The following is a 23,360-nucleotide window of genomic DNA, read 5'->3' as shown; positions in this document are numbered from 1 at the left end:
CACTGCTCAACTATACAGTTTAAAGACTTCATTTTTCGTCATCAAGCTTGTTCCAGATGAAAATGACAACGCTCCCAAGAGGATGCACGGAAGAATATTCCTTATAACAACCACAATTCTGTCTAATATACAGCATGAACAGCAAGTGATTTAAAAATAAAATGTCGTCATCAAATGTCGGTCTTTACAATTGAACCAAACTTACTAGATAAGCCATGATAGTTCAGTTCTTTGTTATATGAATGTTCTTGCGTGTGTTTGTGTTGTATTTCTGTCATGTAGTGTTTTGAAGATAGTTAAAAGTTTTTAACATTGTCATAAAGCGGTAGGTTTGGATAGTCAGTGAACCAGGTTCAACCCATCATTTTTTTTTTCTTAAAATGTCCTGTACCGAAGAATATGGCAGTTATCTATTAGTTCGTTTCTATGTGTGCTGGCATTTTTTTTTTGTTGCACTACGGTGTTCCTGTTTCCTTCGTTTTCCTCTTATAGTTGATGTGTTTCCCTCGGTTTTGGTTTTTTAACCCGGATTTGTTTTCTCTCAAATCAATTTATGACTTTTGCACTCCGGTATACTACTGTTGCCTTTATTCAAATCAGCTAAACACATACGCATACATGTTACATAAACTGTGCTACTGTGATAGTTCTGTGCCATAAATTACCATTAACATGTATCTGTTGAAGTAGCTGCGACTAAATTTTCCAATCCTAGGTTTTTATTTATGGCAATCACTTTAATTTTGTGTATTTCAATCTAATTATTCACTGCGAATACGTGTACATCGATTGAACTGAATAATGTACACTTCTTCACCACCACAGAAAGGAAAGCTGACAACAGGCAATAAATAGGTGTCCTGTTTGTCACAAATTTCATGATTATTAAAGAGAAAAAAATCCAATATCAAAATCTATGAAAGGATGTGATGATCACCTTTTAACGTCGGTCAGTATACAGCAAGATCACTTCAGGTGGGAAATTTTACTTATTTTTTTCAAAACCAATCTTGATTACTTAGAGAGAATATGTCAGCAATGGATCCGACATGATTCCCACATTTTGATCTACCAATAAAGAATGTTTTCAAACAAAAATATGTATTTATTTCATATGGTAATAAAGTTGATAAAAAGACTGCACATAAACATCCGAACCAGCGGATTTGACAATTTATATAAAATACTTAAATTCATTGCCTTTATTTCAGTATTAATTTCTCATTTTGATTTACGCTGACTAGCAGCAATACTGAAATGTTAGTTTTTTCTATTTTCAGATTCTTTGCGTCCTCGGATCCTGTGAGACTTCTGTAAAACATTTATCACACACTGATACTCTGTCTTCAGCACGAGTTCTCAATACCTTAGTATAACACCTTCCACAAACATCTCTTGAACAACGCCGACAAAGATGCTAAAAACGAGAAAAAATACGAACAACTGAATCTTTTGCCCATTTATTATGATATACAGCAAAACAACCTACTACAGTGGGACGAAGGACTATTGGGCATAATGAGAGCATTTACTTTAACTATCTATAATACTTATAAAGGAACAAACCAATCAATTTAGAGTATATTTAGCATCCGCCAATCTTAGTTTTAAATGCTACATTCTTTGTAAGAAGTTTTTGACGTTTTTGTGTGTACACACTCTTGATGCTGGTGTTGTGCTAAGTAATTTAATTCAGGCCACACTACATGAAATATGGCCACAGTAGGAATAACAAAATTATAATTTCAAACGACTTTGACCCAGTTCTATAAATAATTTCGACAAAAGAGTTAAAAGAAGAAAAATCTCTGTAAAAACATACTTTACGAATATCAGCCTCATATACTCTATTGCACTGGGGACAATCCCAAGACATAACTTCACTAGAATCTTCCATTATTTGTGTTGTAGTCATCTATAAAACAAACATATAAGTCAGTTTGAGAGTTCAAAACATCAAAACTAAATTTGAGTCAGTTTGACAAAAGATATATATATATATATGCTGTCATAACTTTAAAAAAAAAATCTACGAAAAAAAAAATCACTGCGATCTTTTACAGTCACAGTTGTTTTTCTTGTTTGAATGTCAGAATCACCTATGGAATGGTAAGTCCGGTTATTTGGAATAAGATGCGTATAATTAACATCTTATGTGATATCAACAATTGTGTTACATATGGTATATGAAAATGAGTAAACGATGTATGGTTGCCAAAGGGACGACTATCCACCAGAGAGGATAAGAACGTTTACAGTTACATCTCACCTCCACTATATACATGTTTTGACTGTACGAAATATTATTGGAATTGTGTTTCAAACCATTTATGGATTTTACTCATTATTGAAGGCTTACTGATGACCTAAAGTTGATTTCTATGTCATTTGGTCTCTGGTTGAGAGTTGTCTCATTGTAAATTATACCGCATCTTCTAATCTTTACATATAACATGCACTCTTGTCATAGAAATGCATTGTGTTTAAAGACTTTAAGATTATAGTAATTTTTCTAAAAGGTTCTCCTTTGATCGTTATTTTCAATCATTTTAGAAATGGAAATTCTATTTGCGGTTTCATATTATGTAGACATGGTCCGACTGAAAGTAGAGGAAACTCAAAATTTTTTATAAGAGGTCTAATTATGTTAATTTTTTTACAAACTTACAGTTCTTGCAGATGACACATCATTTAGCCGTCTTGTATCTGTTGTTAATGGTGATGCTGTAGTACTTCTGTATCTTTCGGATGAAGGTCTAGATGCGTAACGAGGTGGAGGTGACCCGAACATTTGGTACGGAGGGGGAGGACTATTATAGTCTACGTTTGATGGTGCTCTCATAGGATAGATGAAGTTTGATCGAGGCCTTATACTTCGCCGGGATCGGTTAGATGATGGTCTATTCCGCCAGTATGTTGATTCTGGATCTAACGGATTGTAATTTGAAAAATCAGCTGCAGAAGAAAAATAAAGCATCTTGTAATATATATTGAAATAACCTTACATTTGTTTAAAAAGAAAAGAAAAATGAGTCCAATATGAACAATTAATTTAAACCTTGTGATATATGTACCAGGTTCTATACATCCAGTTTGTTCTTCTTTTCAGATTAATTGTAGATGCTTGGTATCTGCAGGGTAATAAAAAAAAATGAGTCGGGGGGGGGGGGGAGCAAAAATTCATGAGAACAATCAGCTTTGAATTCGTATGTCAGATAAGCAACTATAAACCATAAAGGGTCGATATTTCATCATAGGGGGACTATGTTTACTTATATATTTCAAAATGAAATGCTCTTTTTAAATCAACAGGTCATGATTTATTCGTCTACTCCTGAAAGTACACCCTTCTGCTTGAGTAACTTATCCATCCTTTTATTAAGTCTAGTAGTGTTATGATTATTGTCTGTTTATCGCACAGTTACGTTACAAATATTTCAAACATTTTCATGCCAATATCACATAAAAAAATAAAATCGTATATGTATAGGTTGTGCAAAATGTGTCTACCGCTGGATGACTAGAGGAAATTTTGACTGGCACTTGAATATGTTGTAGAGGAGCAGATATTTGCAATGCAATGCTATGCAATAGGCCGCCTATGGACACACCAAAGATATATTGCAACGGTTCTATAAAGCTGAAACACTCTTCATATGTGGGACATGGATTTATTACAATAAAATGATTGACAAAATGACTCAATTTGACATAGATAGCACTATAGCACAAATGTCATGTGCTGTTTTTATTTAAAAGCAGCATTCTTTAACTTAAAAACTATTTAATTCAGTCTTTTCGTCAAAGATGTCGTATTGAACTGACAGAAATGCTACATGTTAAAAAACAAAATGTCTTTTTATATTCAAATACTAAGTACTTGCGATGTGTATGCCAATTAATCTATGGAGTTAAATTATTACTTTTCTATACTTACATGCTGTTCCTATCAATGCTATTCCCCATATTGCACTCCATACCCAACCTATCAGAAAACAAGCTGTCAGAAGAAGTTGGAGAAATCCTACTCCTATAATAACACAAGCAGACACACAACTGTAGTCTTTTATTCCTAGTTCAGACTTCGCACAACAAGGAGCACATAGTCCAGCTATAATAGTCCCTGAAAATGCAGAGAATATACCTATAAATTTCAATAACAGTCCTATATTTGATTTTCGACGGATTTTTGTACACAGCATTGATAATATTTGGGCAAGATTATTGTGTAAAATATATAAAACACGGATGTAAGAAGATTCTCTATACTTAATCCCCGATTGATGACATGTAAACATGTCAATTACAACAGATTGATACAAGAGTGTATATCAAAATAATAAAATAGAGTACTGTGTTTAACTAAAAAGCAAAAATGAAGATATATTTACCGAATCCAGGTAAAATAAAGTTAAAAACACCACATGTTACGGCTAATCCCATGGGAAGTATTGGTACTGTGAATTCATCGTCCTCTGTTTCCACAAGTTCACGTTGACTAGCAAAATTAGCATGTCTTCCATTCAGTGTATATGCTGGAAGTACTAAAGTTCTATCTGTCGTTTCTGTTCTCCCACTTGATCCTCTATCTATCCTATCAAGTGTTCCTCTGTCTGATAATCTATCTATCCTATCGGGAAATGCAGGTCTAGAATGGTTTGAATTATTTGTCATTTTCAACTAATGTATAGACATCATTACATCACAGGAATGTAAGAAGTCAGCTTGTACAGTCAGATTCACATAAAAAGTAAGACCAAAGTTCGTTTCTAACTTTTTATACATTTGTAAATTTATTGTGGTCTGTTTTTCCCGTATATCTGTTGATAAATCTAGATAGTTCCTTCACATCAAACAAAATATTTCCGAGTTCAATACATTTTTGAACAATAATGTTAGCTTTAGATAATTGTTTCCAACAGCATTGTTATGATATTTCTTTTCAAGAGACAAATTTAATAAAAATCTCGTAACCTCAGACTTCTATTAAAAAACAAACAAAATGTAATAGTAACGTTACAATGAGTGAAAACTAAATAAATAAATCATGGCATGCTTGAAAAGGTCCCAAAAGATTTTTAAACGACAGTCTTTTTAGAAGGTTATTCCATACGCTCTTTGAGTTAATTGTTCCCATATTCTAAAGGCTGTTTGTAAATAAAATGTATAGAATGTTGATAGGTAGGAATACTTAGAGTTTAAATACATATTCGTAGGTTGTATATATATATATATGAATAGGCAATGTATACGTTACACGTGTTTCAGAACATCTCGAGGTTAGTCTAGTTAAGATCAAATGCCGGTGCCTTATGCAAACAGTTGTTTAAAATTAAATCGTTTCAAAGAAAACAAATGCATCAAAAACTATTCAACTTGATTCATAACTTTATTAAACTGAATTTTTTTAACGATTCAGCTACAAAACACAAAATTATAGATTCATTTTTCAAATGGATTTCATATATATATATTTGTCAGGGGCATGGCCAGGTATTCAGTCAACTGTAGGCACCAATCGACAGGGGGTCTGGGGGCTGCTCAAGGCCCCCAGCAGGGTCCAGGGCAGAGCCCTGATAGGGGGTTCAGGCCCCCCCGACGGAAAACGGTTTTCAGCGTTTTAGCAGCAAAATTTTAAAATATTAAATTTACTGGTTATTTAATCATGATAATTATGATATAAATGATGAAAAGTTCGAAGAATTATGAATAATTTACCATAACATCTAACTGGTGAATTAAATAACGCAGTACAAATGGAAATATATTAAAAAAAAAATATTTATACAATATGCATTGCCCAGCGTAGATCAGCGTAGCAGTACACCCGGTTTGGTATTTTTATATCTATTCCGTTCTGACTGATATACATGTTTAACTTAATTAATAGTACATATTGACAATCCTTCATTAAAAAAAAATAGGCACGTAAACACTGATATTACTATATAATAAAACTATCTTTTTGGCTAGACATCAACCATCAATCTTTCGATTCTAAGCCTTCACCCAAGCCACAAACATATACACACATAGTTCACACACATTTCACTAATGTTTATATAATCATTGTATGATGTTTTTGTATCTTGCCCGACAAGGGCCCATGATTGGTTTAATAAATAATGTCTAATGTCATAGTCGATGCCTAATGCAAAAGTTCTGTTCTGTTCATACTATGGTAACAAAATTCAAGATATTCATATGTCTTTATATCCTCTACTATAAAATACATACCTGCTTCGAAATTTGAATAATTGTGGTCATTACACGCATATATGAGAGTACTCAAAATTACTGGAAGCTAGTTGATTGATTGATTTTTAAACATTCAGTGTCAAATATTTATGCAAGTTCAGGACAAAATCATAATTTTACAATAATTTAAATACAACAGGGAGCTAGGTCCTGTAATAGTTGTCGTACAGGACGAAGGTCTGGAAATTTGAAGATGCCATGCATTGGAAATTGATGGATTATTGGAGAGTAGCAGAAATTTTGCCTTTCAGTAGATCAACTACGAACTCCTCAAAGAGTGGCATTCTCTCTACAACTAGGCATCGGGTTTAATGTCCCCATTTTGACCAGACGTGACTGCGTATTTATACATCCTGCACAACCAAACGGACGACCAACATTGGCAAGGGTTTTATTGTAGGTCGGGTGAAGCTGTGTTATAGTAGTCTCAGGGTGAAGACAAAGTGGAAAGCTAGTTGAAAACTAAAAACAACTAATTAAAAAAATCATGTATCTTAGTAAAGGTTCATTCAAGTTTTTATTGATAGAAGTGAAATGATCTGAACCAAAGTTCTAGCTTATAGTTTCTATATAAGGTAAAGTCATATAAAAACATTCAATTTTATCCAACATTCCATTCACTAAGGACGAGAGACTAGTGTACACATGACATTCGATTATTAAAGAGTTTTGACAACTTCACTGGCGTTTATCTACAGATAACGTTGTTTATCATTTTTTTTTAATAATTTTTTTTTGGTGAAAAATGTATGTGAAGGCACGTGCCTTAAGTGCCTAACGGCAGCTACGCCCCTGTTTGTATACAATATACGACTCATATATCGAAAACATAATCCAACCATAATCGGATTATTAAAAGCATAGCATTTAACATACGAGTTAAACACAAAGAGTACATTGGTAATGGTAAAATAATGAAAATTTTCTAAAAAAAATGCACATGAAAATATTTTGTGGTAATTATAACACCAGATTTTATAAGTTTTCGTATTGTTAATTTTCCTTTCCTCAATGGCCGTAATGGTCAATCATGTACCCGGGCGGTGGCTTCATCTCTTTAATTTCATTTATCTTCTTCTTCTGTTTTCGAGTTGGAATCAAACTTCACGAAAGAAAATTAAATATTTTAGTACAACAGAATTTGATAAAATAGATATGAAACTCAGTTAACGTTTGGTATCATATCATGGCTGGGGAAATGGAATTCCAAATGTGGTATTTTGCATAAAAATATATCTTACGGTGGTATTACTTGTATATAAGTAATACAGAAATTATTTAACAACCTTTCTAAACTTGACCTAAGTTGGTAAATACACAGAACTCCGCTATGTATAGTACTTTGCTTGCTTAACCGAAAATTATCATGGTTTTAATTTACGGAAATTCGGAGCGTTTTCGAAAAGCATGTATTTTATTTGTCAAATGTCACTTCCGGCATGGTGTCAAAGCAAGCAACGGATTATTTATGCAAACAAATGACACTAAGCAGCTGAACTAAATTGAAAACTAATGTATATTGAAATGAATTCAGCATGTATGTATATGGGCGAAATACCCTAGTTTAGTTTTAAAGCCTATATGATTCTCCCAGGCACTCGTCTCAGAGTTTTTTCCCTATATACCTTTCACTGAGACTAAACACACTGTCTCAGTATAAACTATAACACAAGGTACTTAACTTGCATTTTAAAAAGATGTCAGGCGGTGACAAAATTCCGTTATATGCCGCTTTCAAGTCTGTCAACCCCAATTTAAAACTTGTTATATCGTAAATCTAAATTGATTTATCTTTACAATGGTGTATAACATGCCTACATTTGTTGTAGGAATCATCTGAAGCAATCCTACCAAAGTATGTCAATCGTAATAATTTTGCCAACCGCTGAAGAACTGGCAATAAACATGTCACGTCTCCTTATATATCTCAGTTTCCGATTGGTCAATTTTATGGGAAAGTCTAAATGATTATTGGAGTTATCTGACCTTGTTTCATTTTCATATACTTAAAGTCAAGAGAGAGTCTGAGTGACATTGACGTCATGGGAAAATTTGTATCTAAAAAAAGAAAACTCGTAACTTATAAGACATACCACAAATAACACTTGTGAGGTTTGGGCCAGCTGAAGGACGCCTCCCGGGTGCGGGAATTTCTCGCTACATTGAAGACATGTTGGTGACCTTCTGCTGTTGTTTTTTCTATGGTTGGGTTGTTGTCTCTTTGGCACATTCCCCATTTCCATTCTCAATTTTATTATGGTATACAAATGTCCAGTGTCCGTCTGTCTGTTCCGCGTAAACTTGTCGCACCGTAACTTGAGAACGACTCATCCAAATTTCATGAAACTTAAGTTGTTTCTTATGATGGTCAAATGATCTGTATACTTTTTGGTGAAAATAAGACTAAAACTTTTTGAGTTACAGCACTTTGTAACTAAAACAGGGGTGTTTTTTTTCACATGTTGCACCGTAACTCAAAAACGATTCTTGATTATTGCTTAAAACTTTACACACTTTTTAGTTATATTAAACTTAATATCTGTATACTTTTTGGTAATGATTCAAAATTTAATTTTTAAGTTCTTGAGTATTTTGTAAAAAAGGGGGAGGTTTTTTTTACATGTCGCGCTGTATCTCAAAAACAATTTATAATTATTGCATTAAACTTTACACACTTCTTTGTTATATTAATTTAAAGATCTGTATACTTTTTGGTGATGATTCAAAATTTTTATACGACCTCAAAAATTGAAAATTTTTTGGTCGTATATTGGTATGATGTTGGCGTCGTCGTCTGAGTCGTCGTCGTCCGAATACTTTTAGTTTTCGCACTCTAACTTTAGTAAATGTGAATAGAAATCTATGAAATTTTAACACAAGGTTTATTACCACAAAAGGAAGTCGGGATTGATTTTGGAAGTCTTGGTCCCAACATTTTAGGAATAATGGGTCAAAAAGGGCCCAAATAAGCATTTTCTTGGTTTTCGCACTATAACTTTAGTTTAAGTAAATAGAAATCTATGAAATTTTGACACAAGGTTTATGACCACAAAAGGAAGGTTTGGATTGATTTTGGGAGTTTTGGTTTCAACAGTTTAGGAATTAGGGGCCAAAAAAAGGGCCTGAATAAGCATTATTCTTGGTTTTCGCACAATAACTTTAGTATACATTGTACATGTAAGTAAATAGAAATCAATGAAATTTAAACACAAGGTTTATGACCACAAAAGGAAGGTTGGGATTGATTTAGGGAGTTGAGGTCCAAATAGTTTAGGAATTAGGGGCCAAAAAGGGGCCCTAATAAGCATTTTTCTTGGTTTTCGCACCATAACTTTAGTATAAGTAAATAGAAATCTTTGAAATTTAAACACAAGGTTTATGACCATAAAAGGAAGGTTGGGATTGATTGTGGAAGTTTTGGTCCCAACAGTTTAGGAATAAGGGGCCCAAAGGGTCCAAAATTAAACTTTGTTTGATTTCATCAAAAATTGAATAATTGGGGTTCCTTGATATGCCGAATCTAACTGTGTATGTAGATTCTTAATTTTTGGTCCCGTTTTAAAATTGGACTACATTAAGGTCCAAAGGGTTCAAAATTAAACTTAGTTTGATTTTAACAAAAATTGAATCCTGGGGGTTCTTTGATATGCTGAATCTAAAAATGTACTTAGATTTTTTATTATTGGCCTAGTTTTCAAGTTGATCTAAATCGGGGTCCAAATTAAACTTTGTTTGATTTCATCAAAAATTGAATAATTGGGCATGGTGTTCTTTGATATGCCAAATCTAACTGTGTATGTAGATTCTTAATTTTTGGTCCCGTTTTCAAATTGGTCTACATTAAATACAAAAGGGTCCAAAATTAAACTAAGTTTGATTTTAACAAAAATTGAATTCTTGGGCTTCTTTGATATGCTGAATCTAAACATGTACTTAGATTTTTGATTATGGGCCTAGTTTTCAAGTTGGTCCAAATCAGGATCCAAAATTATTATATTAGGTATTGTGCAATAGCTAGAAATTTTCAATTGGACAGTATTCAGCAATAGCAAGAAATCTTCAATTGCACAGTATTGTGCAATAGCAAAAAATGTTCAATTGCACAGTATTGTGCAATAGCAAGAAATCTTCAATTGCACAGTATTGTGCAATAGCAAATATTTTCAATTGCACAGTATTGTGCAATAGCAAATATTTTCAATTGCATAGTATTGCGCAATAGAAAGAAATATCTAATTGCACAATATTGTGCAATAGCAAGAAATTTTCAATTGATTGGAGTTATCTTTCTTTGTCCAGAATAGTAGTTGAATCAACTTAAATCATTGTTTTATACAATGCACAATATGTATATTCACTTTTACTACCAACTGATAAATTAAAACACTCTTTACCATTCAGTGATAACCAGCACTTTTTGTTACATTTTAATATTTTATGATGTATTTAAATGAGTAGTTATTGTTGCAAACTCCATTAGAAATTTGAATTGAGATCAGTTTTGAAAAAAGGGAAAGGGGGATGTGAAAAAAAAATGGCGGGGGGTGGGGGGGGTTTAATTTTTCTCATTTTAGATTTCATAAATAAAAAGAAAATTTCTTCAAACATTTTTTTTGAGAGGATTAATATTCAACAGCATAGTGATTGCTCAAAGACAAAAAAAATATTTTAAGTTCATTAGACCACATTCATTCTGTGTCCAAAACCTATGCTGTGTCAACTATTTAATCACAATCCAAATTTAGAGCTGAATCCAGCTTGAATGTTGTGTCCATACTTGCCCCAACCGTTCAGGGTTCAACCTATGCGGTCGTATAAAGCTGCGCCCTGCGGAGCATCTGGTTTTACATTTTAATATGTATTTAAATGAGTAGTTATTGTTGCAAACTCCATTAGAAATTTGAATTGAGATCAGTTTTGGAATAAGGGAAAGGGTGATGTGAAAAAAAAATTAGGGTGGGGGGGGGGGGGGGGGGGTAGGGGGTTCAATTCTTTTCATTTCAGATTTTGTAAATAAAAAGAAAATTTCTTCAAACATTTTTTTGAGAGGATTAATATTCAACAGCATAGTGAATTGCTCAAAGGCAAAACAAATTTAAAGTTCATTAGACCACATTCATTATGTGTCAGAAACCTATTTAATCACAATCCAAATTTAGAGCTGAATCCAGCTTGAATGTTGTGTCCATACTTGCCCCAACCGTTCAGGGTTCAACCTCTCGGTCGTATAAAGCTGCGCCCTGCGGAGCATCTGTTTTTTTTTGAGTTATTGAGTATTTTGTAAAAAAGGGAGTTTTTTTTTTACATGTCACGCCGTATTTCAAAAACTATTTATGATTATTGCTTTAAAACTCTAAACACTTCTTTGTTATATTAATCTAAAGATCTGTATACTCTTAGGTTTTGATTCAAAATTTAATTTTAGTAATATTTAGTTTCACATGTCCCGCCTTATCTCAAAAACAGAATATGGTTAAAACTTTCTCAAAAACTATTTATGATTATTGCATAAAACTTCCACACAAGATGTTGGTCGTATCATGCGCTCATGGCGCAGCTGTTTATTTTTCAAGGTTTCTCAGACTCTTATACAATTTTACTAACTAGGTGATAAGTTCTATTCAGACCAAAAATTACATTTTTATCTGAAACAGTTTTTATAATTAATCATTTACTGCGAGACGTTTATTGCCAATTTTGTGTAGGTAGACAAAATAATTAGATTGACATACTTGAATAGGACTGTTAAGAATGATTCCGACATCAAAAGTAGGCATGTTATATACCATTGTGAAGATAAATCAATTTAGATTTACCACATGACAAGTTTAAGTGGGGTTGACAGGCAAGAAATCGGCATATAACAGAATTTAGTCACCGCCTGATATTTTTCTAAATCTCGAGTTAAGTACCTTGTGTCATGTCTGTTATATAAAGGTATATAGGTAAAAATATTTCTGAGACGAGTGCCTGTGATGATTACAGCTGACAGTTGGGAGCAGGAATGGCTCATGCAATTTTTCCAGTTTTAACCCTGATACTATATTATAGTGATAAATACAACATTCTGAGTGTAACTAAATATGCAAACCTTTAGACTTCACTTATAAATTAAACAATCTCTTTTGAAAAGAATTGATTCTACAAGATATGTAGGCCTACATGTATCTCCAAAACAAAAACAAGGTTGGCAAAAAAGCGGTCAATACTAGTATTGACCATGCCAGTGGTAAATACCGGTAATTACCGGGAAATACTGGGAAATACCGGCAAACACAATGTACTGGTCGATTGAAATTTTGAGTGGTCATTACTATAAAAACCACTCTCTATCTGGTCAATTATAATTACTTTTAAATAATTAAATATAGAAAGTGTTCAAATCAGAGTATTGCACAACTGTTTGCATGGTTTGGGATCCACATAATGTAAAAAACAGCAATTTTCACTAATTGAAAGAGATCAGAGAAGAGGTGCCTACATTGTAATTCTCATGTTTACCTCGTACCATTGCAAAATCGTACCACATCAATTCGTACCAATGTGAATTCGTTCCATTTAGAACTCATACCATTGCAAACTCGTACCATTTAAAATATATTCAAATGTCTTGTTGCCTACCTTTATTCCTACCAGTCACAAGAACATTAGACACATCATGATTATACATTTCACATATCAATTGTTTTCCTTTATCAAAGGCGGCGTTTTGCATTTGCACCGATTTTTTCTTTCATTTGCGTGAATTACAGAATAGATAAAAGAAGATGTGGTATGAGTGGCACTGTGCCAATGAGACAACTCTCCATCCAAGTCATTTTATTTTTCATTTATCATTATAGACCTCTTCCATTAGCCACTTGTACAAATGTAATGAATTGTCAATTATAACATGTATATAACTGTTGTCCCCTGCTCACCATGGGGAGGTGGAAAAAAGCCAACAAGATACATCTCCAGACTTTTTCCTTGGCCGTACCCATAGTTCTTTAGCCTCTGTCTTTCAGTCAACTGCTACATGGTTGTGCTCGTTCTGTGTTTTGACAATAGTCAGACCATCACGATACAGACTTCTTCTTAATATACAAAATTATACAAATAATTGTTGCACCCCTACATATAACCTTTTGATCCCACTAGACATGCTAGACAATATAATCAGCCTGATTCAGGCATAGCAGTCCACACTCATTTGGGCATTGAAATACAAACAGTCATGACAGTTATAATTGGAATCATCTGCCACAATAAATAGTGTCATTCAGTACAGTACAGGGATACAAGAATATCATCTCAGAATCTGCTCTCATCCCTGGCCCATTTTCTATCCCTAACTATTTTGTTATCAAATGTAAATGTATATAGTTTTATCTAAATGTAAATTTTCAAGTGTACATACATTATTTTTATTTTTTTTTAAGTTGACGGGGAACTTGACGCCAAATATTGAAGTATCGCTAGAAAATTTAAAGAAAAAAGAAGAAAATGGGTAGATCCTAGTTGGACTAAGACTGTTTCCATATTACCTAGTCATTATCCTACTATGATAAAGAATTTTCTGATTATTTTGTAGGTTTTCAATCCAACACAAGAACAAGACAAATATAAAAAAGTTTCATGATGGAGACAGAAGTTGCCAAAGGGGATGACATGGTTGACCGCAAAGCAAAAGCTAATCTGACTTACCTGAGATATTTGCCTAGTGTAGTATTAGTTGTAGCATTAGGGTTGGGACTGTACACACAATGGCAGTTTACACAGAACAGTGTGATTCTAGGATTTGCAATACTGGGATTTTTCGTTTTTGCAGTCTCCTGTGCTTTGCGATATTATTTTAATTTTGAACTCATTGGACAGACATTATTGCATATATGGCTAGGATGTATTCTCGGCATAATTATATTTGCAGATCAAAAAGAGATTGCGTTTGTAATGTCGCAAGAAGTGACAAATGTTTTGTTGGTAACAAGTGCCGTTTTAACATGGTGTTGGAATCTGTTGGAGAGGATGTTACATTTAGTAAAACATGAATCAAAGATGTTTACAACAGTACAAATTTTAGAAAGTATTGGATTAATGATCTCAACACTTGTAACAGGAAAAGATGCCTTATCTTTTTCACTTTTGGTGCTTGCATTTAATGTAAATTTAGCATCTATAAGACTAAAATCATTCCTAGGATTACTGAGTTTTATAGCAATGGTGTGTGTTTCTGTTTTTGTAATTTTTCAGCAGGTTGAATTGTCGGGAAACTTTTATGGACTAGCCTGTTTCGCAGCAAGACATTCCTTTGAACCATTTATTGATTTATATTTTTCTGGTTTAACAACATTGCAAAGATGGCAAGGATTTTTCAATCTTTCCAAATTTTTAAGATATATATTTGTTCTTGCTGTATTTGCCTTTAACATTGCAACTGGTGCCGTGATTGGTAAACTGTCAGCCAATCACAAAGAGTGGTACATTGTTGTACCTTTAACTGTTTTCTTTGCCTGTATCTGGCTATGTTTTCATTTGACGTATTTTATAACATGCTGGAAACTTATGTCCAAAATCACTGAATGCAATCTAACATATAATAGCTTAACTGATGAGCGTAAGAATATGAGCAGAATAATGGCTTCAAAAGGAGTACGCCATTTCAGTTTGATCTCACAAAGACTCATCTGTATAACTTTGTTGACCACTGTTCTACTTGGAGGATTAGGATGGGAAACAGGAAAAGATACCCCATACAGTTTAGGAATGATATTACTGGTACTACCAATAGAATGTATGACACTGAGTTTGTTCTGGTACCTTGGTGATAATCTTGGTGGCACAGCAACAGGCTATGCAGTTATTGCTCCTGTAACTGGTCATAAGTAAGATAATTTCTGTAGTTATGATATGTCTATAAGGGTTGCTATGTCTTTTTGAAGTTTTTGTGTTTGTACGCTATTGCTTTGTGTAACTACATGTACATTTGTACCATGTTAAAAATCTGGACCAATACATTTAAATCTGTCTAGTACAAAGCAAGTTCATATTCATACTACGCTATCAGGTTCTCATTTTGATAATCATATGCATGTAATATTTGCCAATGGAATTAAACACTAATCAAACCATACAACCTGAATACATTAAGATTAAAACTATAAACTTTGAAATGTCAAGAGGATGCATTGCACTTTTCTTTGCTGTCTGGAACTGAAGCAGAGAATTAAGATCAACTGTCTTTTGAGTCTACATGTACATTGTAGATACATTACCATCAAGACTTAACTAACTAATTAGGATATGACTTTATTTAAGAATTGAATGCTTCTTTTTGTAACTTCATTGGGGTGTGAAAGCATTGACAGAAGTACATTTTGTATGAAGTGCAGAAGCGCTTCATTCTAAAAATGTGCGCACGCTCAACGCTTTTACAACCCTATGAAGTTACAAAAAGAATCATTCAATACTTATAATTACATTTTTTAGCTATGATAATGAAAACACGAATTTTATAATTTTTTTATTTCATTCACCTGTGCACTTTATTGTGGGACCATGTGTAACTGTTATCATGAATGAAAAGTTTTATTGAGTAATGCAACTGCTGGAGGAATAACATGTGATGTGCAGTTAGCCAATCAGAATAAAGTATCATAATGAAACATACATCTAATGTAATTATAAGGATTTGAATAATTGAGATCATATTTTTCTCATGTTAAGTCATTTTAAAACACTGTAGTGCACTGCAACAACAGTTGATATGAGAGGGTCATAGAATGGTTCAGAATATCTGCTGCTGATAATTTTTTAATAAGTGGTCTATCAACTTTCATTATATTCAACAATAGATAATTGTAATTTGATAAACAGATATACATGTATTAAAGAATTATGTTTTTAATCAAAGATTTGCTGTTTGAATGAATGCATTATTTGTTTCTGTTTGTATTTTCATTACTGAGTCTGTAGCTTTTCACATACTAGTATATATGGGGAATAATAAGCATACATGTATCTACATTTTACTACCATTTTGATTTATTTCAGGAGGGGATCAAGAGTAAATATTATGTCACAAGAGGCAATGCAAGATATGGGGACAAGGGCTACAACCACTTTGAACAAAGTCAGTTCTTTCTTCAACTATCACATGATAGATAACTACGGCTGTGATTACTCAACAAGTGGGCTTGCAATTGACTATTTAGAGTCTAAATTAAAGGCCTTCTTTGACAGAAGAATGTCAGATGGACCAAAGTATGACTCTTATATCTTGTATTTCAGTGGAGATGTATATGAAAATGGTGAATGGGCTTTATCTGGTAAGTTTGAAATATGTACAATTAATAAACGATTACTGTGATAAAAATAAATGACATTATATGGGTCTTTTTCAAAAAATGTCGAATTTTGAAATTGAAAAATTTATTAAAAGTTACTTATTCAAACAACCCTCTACATAAGCAAATCAAAACAAACAGTACTTTAAGAACAACATATTAAAAGATGCAATCTTAATGATGTCATACAAAAATATCTTGAAACATTTTTTGATCGGTGGTACAATATTTTGTCTATCCTGTTACCATTTTCAAAAGAAATTTTGAAAAGAAAAGGTTTAGATAAAATGTTAAGCTTGTTTTACGTGACCAATTAGATGGTTTTCAAGAGAATAAACTTCTATATATATTCATTCTGTAAAATAATAGATAATTTGCCAATTTTCTAGGTTGTACTGAAAAATGGCTCTAAAAATTGGTTTTCAAAGGTTGTAAAAATTACCACCAGTAATGCAAGTCTAAGATAGCAATTTATATTGTTCGGCCTTTTTTCACCCTTTCAAATAAACCCAACATCAAGTAAATCCCTTATAAGTTAATTTACTTTTCTCTTTATTTCGTTGGTAACAGGAACGTACGTTTCTGATATATCACTATATAAAAGTCTATCCTGTTACTATTTTGTCTATCCTGTTACCGATATCAGTATTGCACCTGCAAATGCTTAATTGGGAAGATTAAGACGTTATAACCTTAAGATGAGTTCAAACAATGAAATATTTCATTCGTTTTCCACCTACATGTTAAGATAAAAAAATTAACGACGTTTTTGTCTATAATTGTCTATCCTGTTACTGTAACCATATATAGCAACCATAGTAACAGGATAGACAAATTTCTTTGTTTTTGATTGCTGTTGTGAAATAACTACTCCCTTTGGTGAAGTGATTATGGTTTTCTATTGTGAATTTGGTTTTAAACACGTTATTGCACTTTTTACTACCATACTGTTAGTGTAATTAATCAAAATGGTTGGTAACAGCATAGACATGAAAAAAAGTACGCTCTATTTTTTTCACTAAATGTCTTGAAATTTCTTTTCTCTACACTGTCGTTCAAGAAACGAGGCGTTTTAAATGTAAAGATTACTTTGCATTTTTGAAATCAACACTGACTGATTCAATATTCATAGGGAGAATAATTTAACGACTGATTTAAGTAGCGGTAACAGGATAGACATGAACCTCCTGTACGCTGATTGAATTTAGTTTGTAGATGATCTGTTACATACAATGATAAAGAAGCTACGATTTTTCGTTAGAATTATAATTAACGTTCTTAAAAAGTCCCTTTTGCAGATATCAAGGCGATCAGAAAATTGGAAAAAAATCATTTGAAATGTGTTTTTATACGACCGCAAAAATTTTAATTTTTTGGTCCTATATTGCTATCACGTTGGTGTCGTCGTCGTCAGAATACTTTTAGTTTTCGCACTCTAACTTTAGTAAAAGTGAATAGAAATCAATGAAATTTTAACACAAGGTTTATGACCACAAAAGGAAGGTTGGGATTGATTTTGGGAGTTTTGGTCCTAACATTTTAGGAATTGGGGGCCAAAAAGGGCCCAAATAAGCATTTTCTTGGTTTTCGCACTATAACTTTAGTTTAAGTGAATAGAAATCTATGAAATTTTGACACAAGGTTTATGACCACAAAAGGAAGGTTGGGATTGATTTTTGGAGTTGAGGTCACAACAGTTTATGAATTAGGGGCCAAAAAGGGGTCCAAATAAGCATTATTTTTGGTTTTTGCACCATAACTTTAGTATAAGTAAATAGAAATCTATGAAATTTAAACACAAGGTTTATGACCATAAAAGGAAGGTTGGGTTTGATTTTGGGAGTTTTGGTCCTAACAGTTTAGGAATAAGGGGCCCAAAGGGTCCAAAATTGAACTTTGTGTGATTTCATCAAAAATTGAATAATTGGGGTTCTTTGATATGCCGAATCTAACTATGTATGTAGATTCTTAATTTTTGGTCCCGTTTTCAAATTGGTCTACATTAAGGTCCACAGGGTCCAAAATTAAACTTAGTTTGATTTTAACAAAAATTGAATCCTTGGGGTTCTTTGATATGCTGAATTTAAAAACGTACTTAGATTTTTAATTATTGGCCTAGTTTTCAAGTTGGTCCAAATGGGGGTCCAAAATTAAACTTTGTTTGATTTCATCAAAAATTGAATAAATGGGTTCTTTGATATGCCAAATCTAACTGTGTATGTAGATTTTTAATTTTTGGTCCAGTTTTCAAATTGGTCTACATTAAGGTCCAAAGGGTCCAAAATTAAACTAAGTTTGATTTTAACAAAAATTAAATTCTTGGGCTTATTTGATATGCTTTATCTAAATATGTACTTTGATTTTTGATTATGGGCCCAGTTTTCAAGTTGGTCCAAATCAGGATTCCATATCAAGTATTGTGCAATAGCAAGAAATTTTCAATTGCACAGTATTGCACAATAGCAAGAAATATCTAATTGCACAATATTGTGCAATAGCAATTAATTTTCAATTGGAGTTATCTTTCTTTGTATAGAATAGTAGTTGATAATATATGTTGGAAATTTGCCAGACATGACTTTGATGTCATTTTCTATTTTTATTTGCCAATAAATTTATGTAAGTAACTTCATTGGAAATTTGCCAATATAAAATGTTGCTGATGAAGCTTTTTTTCCTTATCTTATCTAAAATGTTTTTAGATAATGTATGTTGGACATTTGCCAGACATGACTATGATGTCATTTTCTATTTTTATTTGCCAATAACTTTATGTAAATAACTTCATTGGAAATTTGCCAATATAAAATGTTGCTGATGAAGTTTTTTTTATTGTTTTATACAATAAACAATTTATATTCACTTTTACTACCAACCAATCTTTACCATTCAGTGATAACAAGCAATTTATTTTACATTTTAATATTTAATGATGTATTTAAAAGAGTAGTTATTGTTGCAAACTCCATTAGAAATTTGAATTGATATCAGTTTTGGAAAAAGGGAAACGGGGATGTGAAAAAAAAAATGGGGGGGGAGGGGGGGGGGGGGTTAAATTTTTCTCATTTCAGATTTCATAAATAAAAAGAAAATTTCTTCAAACATTTTTTTGAGAGGATTAATATTCAACAGCATAGTGAATTGCTCAAAGGCAAACAAAAAATTTTAAGTTCGTTAGACCACATTCATTCTGTGTCAGAAACCTATGCTGTGTCAACCATTTAATTTTAGATTTAAATAAGTTTGAAGAAGAAATCTTTAATTGATTTGTAAAATCTTGACATTTGTTTTGTGTAAAAAAAAACATGTAATGTCAAAAATTTGATCACAATCCAAATTCAGAGCTGTATCACGCTTGAATGTTTTGTCCATACTTGCCCCAACTGTTCAGGGTTCGACCTCTGCGGTCGTATAAAGCTGCACCCTGCGGAGCACCTGGTTCTGACAATGTACGCACACAAATACCCCCAAAATCGGAATTAAATGCAGTTTAATCTTATCAAAATAGATGTAAGGTGTGTTTATTATTAATGTTCTGAATCACAAATCCGACAAGCTTTCATTTAAACCATTACAACTGAAATTTCCATTAGAAATAAAAATTTAAGCATGGGTGTACTGAAAATTCAACATTTTTTTAAAATGACCCATATACAATTATATGTACAATTACAAGTAGTAAGAATAAGATAACAGTAAAACACAAAAATTAAATGAAACCTGAAAATGGGAAAATTTGAAGATTTTTTTTTTTTTATTTGCTTTGAATGGATGATGTAGGGAAAATATAATCACCATGTAGTAGGTACATGTATAGATCAAGATTGAAATCTAACATCTAAGTTGTTTTCATTATCCTGTGACGAAATTTGTCATACATCCTTATTATAATTATAACCAGTTTACTTTTACGGGTACAACTGCATTACACAAGAATATCACTTATCAATACATTTTATTAGAAGGTTAATCTTATAGAAATGAAAACGTATTTAATTTCCAACTAGGTCATAATTGTCAAGTGTATATATAATGAAAATATGTTAAGGTGTGGTTATCAATGATGTGCTTTTTGCAATCACACCATAGAACTAAGATACATGTAAGGAAAATTTAAAATGGAATTTGCTTATTATTTTAAACATATCTTAATATAAATTTGTTACAGATAATAGTGGTTTGAAACTGGAGACTCTGCTAGAATGGTGGGCATCTAAAAATTCTGGATTAGGGACTAGATTAATCTTGATTCTAGATACAACACATTCCTATATGTGGGCCAAAGATGTACAGAGAGTGTGGGGAGAATATGTTGCAATACAAACATGTACATTCCAGAAACCCAAGGACATAGAGTTTGGTAACTGTGCTCAAGTTGGCACTTTTACACAAGATTATGTACATTTTAATGCTGAGGCAGAAATATTCCCTGGATGGTCAGCAAAGGAGAGGACAGTAAAAGCAGTATATAAAGTTTCTAAATGTTGGACAGATTTTACATTCCATTTACCAACAGTAGATGAGATATATAATCATTGGGATAGTAGCTTCCCAAGATGTATGAAGCCTTTGATAAAAGCTGTGAATATTGGAGGTACAGGGAGCCTTTGCTTCTGTTGTCAGTGTTTAACAAGGTGTTTAAAAAGGAAAAGAATGAAGTGGCTTCCTCCAAAGCAAATTGATACTGGACATGGCTTTAAATTGATTAGATCATAGCTGTGATTTTTATGTGCCATTATGACTTTCATAGTGTTCTGTTCATTTATCAATGTTTGTTGTAACATAAATTGGATTTTTTCCTTTGATGTTTTTATGAAATAATTTGCTTAAAAAGTGTGGTGAGGGAAAACCATGGTATATTATATGCAAATTTATGTTGTACCATACTTTTCTAATTAAATATGCAACTCGACTAGAATCCAAAGGAAAAAAGGCGGAGCTTCAGCCATGGTATAACATATTCATTTTCATGTTAACAAGGCTGAAGTTCCACCTTTTTTTTTTTTAAATGTATACGCCTCTAAAATATTTAGGAAACTGTAAAATGTACTAAAAGGTCAAGATCTTCATTTGTTTTCATTTTATAAGAAAAGGCAATAAATTAGGTGTACCACATTTCAAGAAACCCTTTTCAAACTAAAAAAATTTTAGGATTGTTACGAATTCCCTTAATTTTGGAAACAATTATTAAATGTTTCTTCTTTCAGTTTTGAAAAAAATTAAAATGTAAAACTATCATTTCCTTTGCGAAAATTCAATTAAATTTCGATTTAAAAAGGGGGTACCTATACAAAAAGGAATAAATATCAGCTACAAATATCTGTGAAAAAAACATGATAAGGGGACGTACATTGTCTACGCCCCTGGATCCGCCACTGTTAAAATATTGTTTTATCATTAAAATTATGTTTTAATAAATAATCTAATAAAATAAAGGAAGTCAAGAAAAGCATTTTTCAATTAGATGAAAATTCTGTAAAGTATGATTAATTTGTATGATACATTGAAAACCAAAAAAAAAACAATTCTTACCGTCATTAGAATAATTATTTAATCCTTGTCGCTGGAATCCGACATTTTTGTTAACCTCAGTCAGACGACATTATGAAATTACCTGCGCCTACAATCATACACGGGGCACTCTCTGCAAATTCAGGAGGTTCTATTACATGAAATACACAGACGATCATACACGAAGCGCAAAAGTGACTTGCGCGAGCTTCCATTTCATTGGATAAAACTGTAATGTGATCAATTTCCAATATAAGTGGAAGGTCTTAAAGCTGTCAATCAGTTTATTTATATTACAAATTGTATATACCATGTGTCTTACTCATTAACATATTTAAACAAACTCATCCTTCGGATTCGTTTGTTTAAATATGTTAACTCGTAAAAACCATGGTATATATAGTACTTAACAATCACCCATTATTTATCAAGAATTTTTCTTGCACCCAAAATTGGAAAGGTTAATTAAGTATTTGCAAATGTCCAGTGTCTGCTAATGTTACATTTGTACCTTAACAGAAAAAATGTATAATGACAATTAATCAGTAAAACCCATCAAATCATGATTTTGAAAATTTTGTTACTGTTAGAGAAACAGATTAATGGTTTGTACAGCATAATAAATTAAGATTATATACCAAATACATGTATGTGTTTCATTAGAAAAAAGGAGGTGCATATGAGGTGTATAAATTAGCTTATAAATGCGGCATTGCAATTTGACTTCATGCAACAATCCTATGGATAACAGGGATTAAAATTTATAAAAATCACCAAAAGATATTTTGAGGACGTCTACCAAATTTGGTGTCCTTAATTACAGCTTTATGTCAAAGAGGACAAGGCTAAATGCAAGATTGAAGCATGTTAATTTAATAAACAATCATGGTTATTTTAATGTTTAATTATAAAATTGCAACACCCTATGAAAATGTGTTCATAATTAAAACTTGCCCTTACACAATATATTCACCAGTGAAACAATAACTTATCAACAAAGTTAAGTGATCAGTTTCTAGATTCTGGCAGATAGTGAAAGATTTAATCATGATTACATGTATATTTCTTAATTTCAATGTAGGATTTTCCAAGTCGTGTTATATTTATGCTCGGTCTTACTTACAAAAGAATGGAGATATAATAATAATTGTCTTTATTTTATACTGAAGTCATAACAACTAGATGCATACAACTAGAATACACATACATTGACATCATGAACATAGTGTACATAAAATAGTAGAAGGTTTTGTGTAACTCATTCAA

The 23,360-nt window shown here is 32.3% G+C and overlaps 2 protein-coding genes across 3 annotated transcripts; one reads left to right on the top strand and one right to left on the bottom strand.

Annotated features, from left to right (window-relative positions):
• Positions 1–1,084: 1,084 nt before the first annotated feature.
• LOC139517076 (uncharacterized) lies at positions 1,085–5,200 on the bottom strand. The gene is made up of 5 exons (XM_071307747.1): positions 4,392–5,200; positions 3,938–4,123; positions 2,669–2,955; positions 1,823–1,915; positions 1,085–1,417 (listed from the first exon to the last, which is right to left on the bottom strand). Exons 1-5 carry the CDS (start codon positions 4,672–4,674, stop codon positions 1,277–1,279), a joined length of 990 nt encoding a protein of 329 aa, XP_071163848.1. The 5' UTR covers positions 4,675–5,200; the 3' UTR covers positions 1,085–1,276.
• A 2,469-nt stretch (positions 5,201–7,669) lies between these two features.
• Positions 7,670–22,224, top strand: LOC139498998 (transmembrane protein 168-like). 2 transcript variants are annotated; one of them, XM_071287651.1, is made up of 4 exons: positions 7,670–7,795; positions 13,832–15,122; positions 16,291–16,565; positions 20,752–22,224. In XM_071287651.1, the coding sequence occupies exons 2-4, from the start codon at positions 13,876–13,878 to the stop codon at positions 21,297–21,299; spliced, it is 2,070 nt and encodes a 689-aa protein (XP_071143752.1). In that variant the 5' UTR covers positions 7,670–7,795; positions 13,832–13,875; the 3' UTR covers positions 21,300–22,224. The 2 variants fall into 2 exon arrangements, with proteins under 2 accessions (XP_071143752.1, XP_071143741.1); XM_071287640.1 differs by having other exon boundaries at positions 7,691–7,772.
• The last annotated feature ends 1,136 nt before the right edge of the window (positions 22,225–23,360 follow it).

Source organism: Mytilus edulis, chromosome 1 (genome assembly GCF_963676685.1).
Source record: "Mytilus edulis chromosome 1, xbMytEdul2.2, whole genome shotgun sequence".
Taxonomy (NCBI): domain Eukaryota; kingdom Metazoa; phylum Mollusca; class Bivalvia; order Mytilida; family Mytilidae; genus Mytilus; species Mytilus edulis.
The sequence above is the reverse complement of the archived record's forward strand: the minus strand, read 5'-3'. Positions and strand labels throughout refer to the sequence as shown.

Coding starts and splice junctions, on each gene's coding strand:
- LOC139517076 (XM_071307747.1), bottom strand. CDS start 4,674: ATGACAAATAATTCAAACCATTCTAGACCTGCATTTCCCGATAGGATA. Junction 4,124..4,391: donor CTTTATTTTACCTGGATTCG/GTAAATATATCT, acceptor CTGCATTTTCAG/GGACTATTATAGCTGGACTA. Junction 1,418..1,822: donor ATGAGGCTGATATTCGTAAA/GTATGTTTTTAC, acceptor TCTCGTTTTTAG/CATCTTTGTCGGCGTTGTTC.
- LOC139498998 (XM_071287651.1), top strand. CDS start 13,876: ATGATGGAGACAGAAGTTGCCAAAGGGGATGACATGGTTGACCGCAAA. Junction 15,123..16,290: donor GCTCCTGTAACTGGTCATAA/GTAAGATAATTT, acceptor GATTTATTTCAG/GAGGGGATCAAGAGTAAATA. Junction 16,566..20,751: donor TGGTGAATGGGCTTTATCTG/GTAAGTTTGAAA, acceptor AATTTGTTACAG/ATAATAGTGGTTTGAAACTG.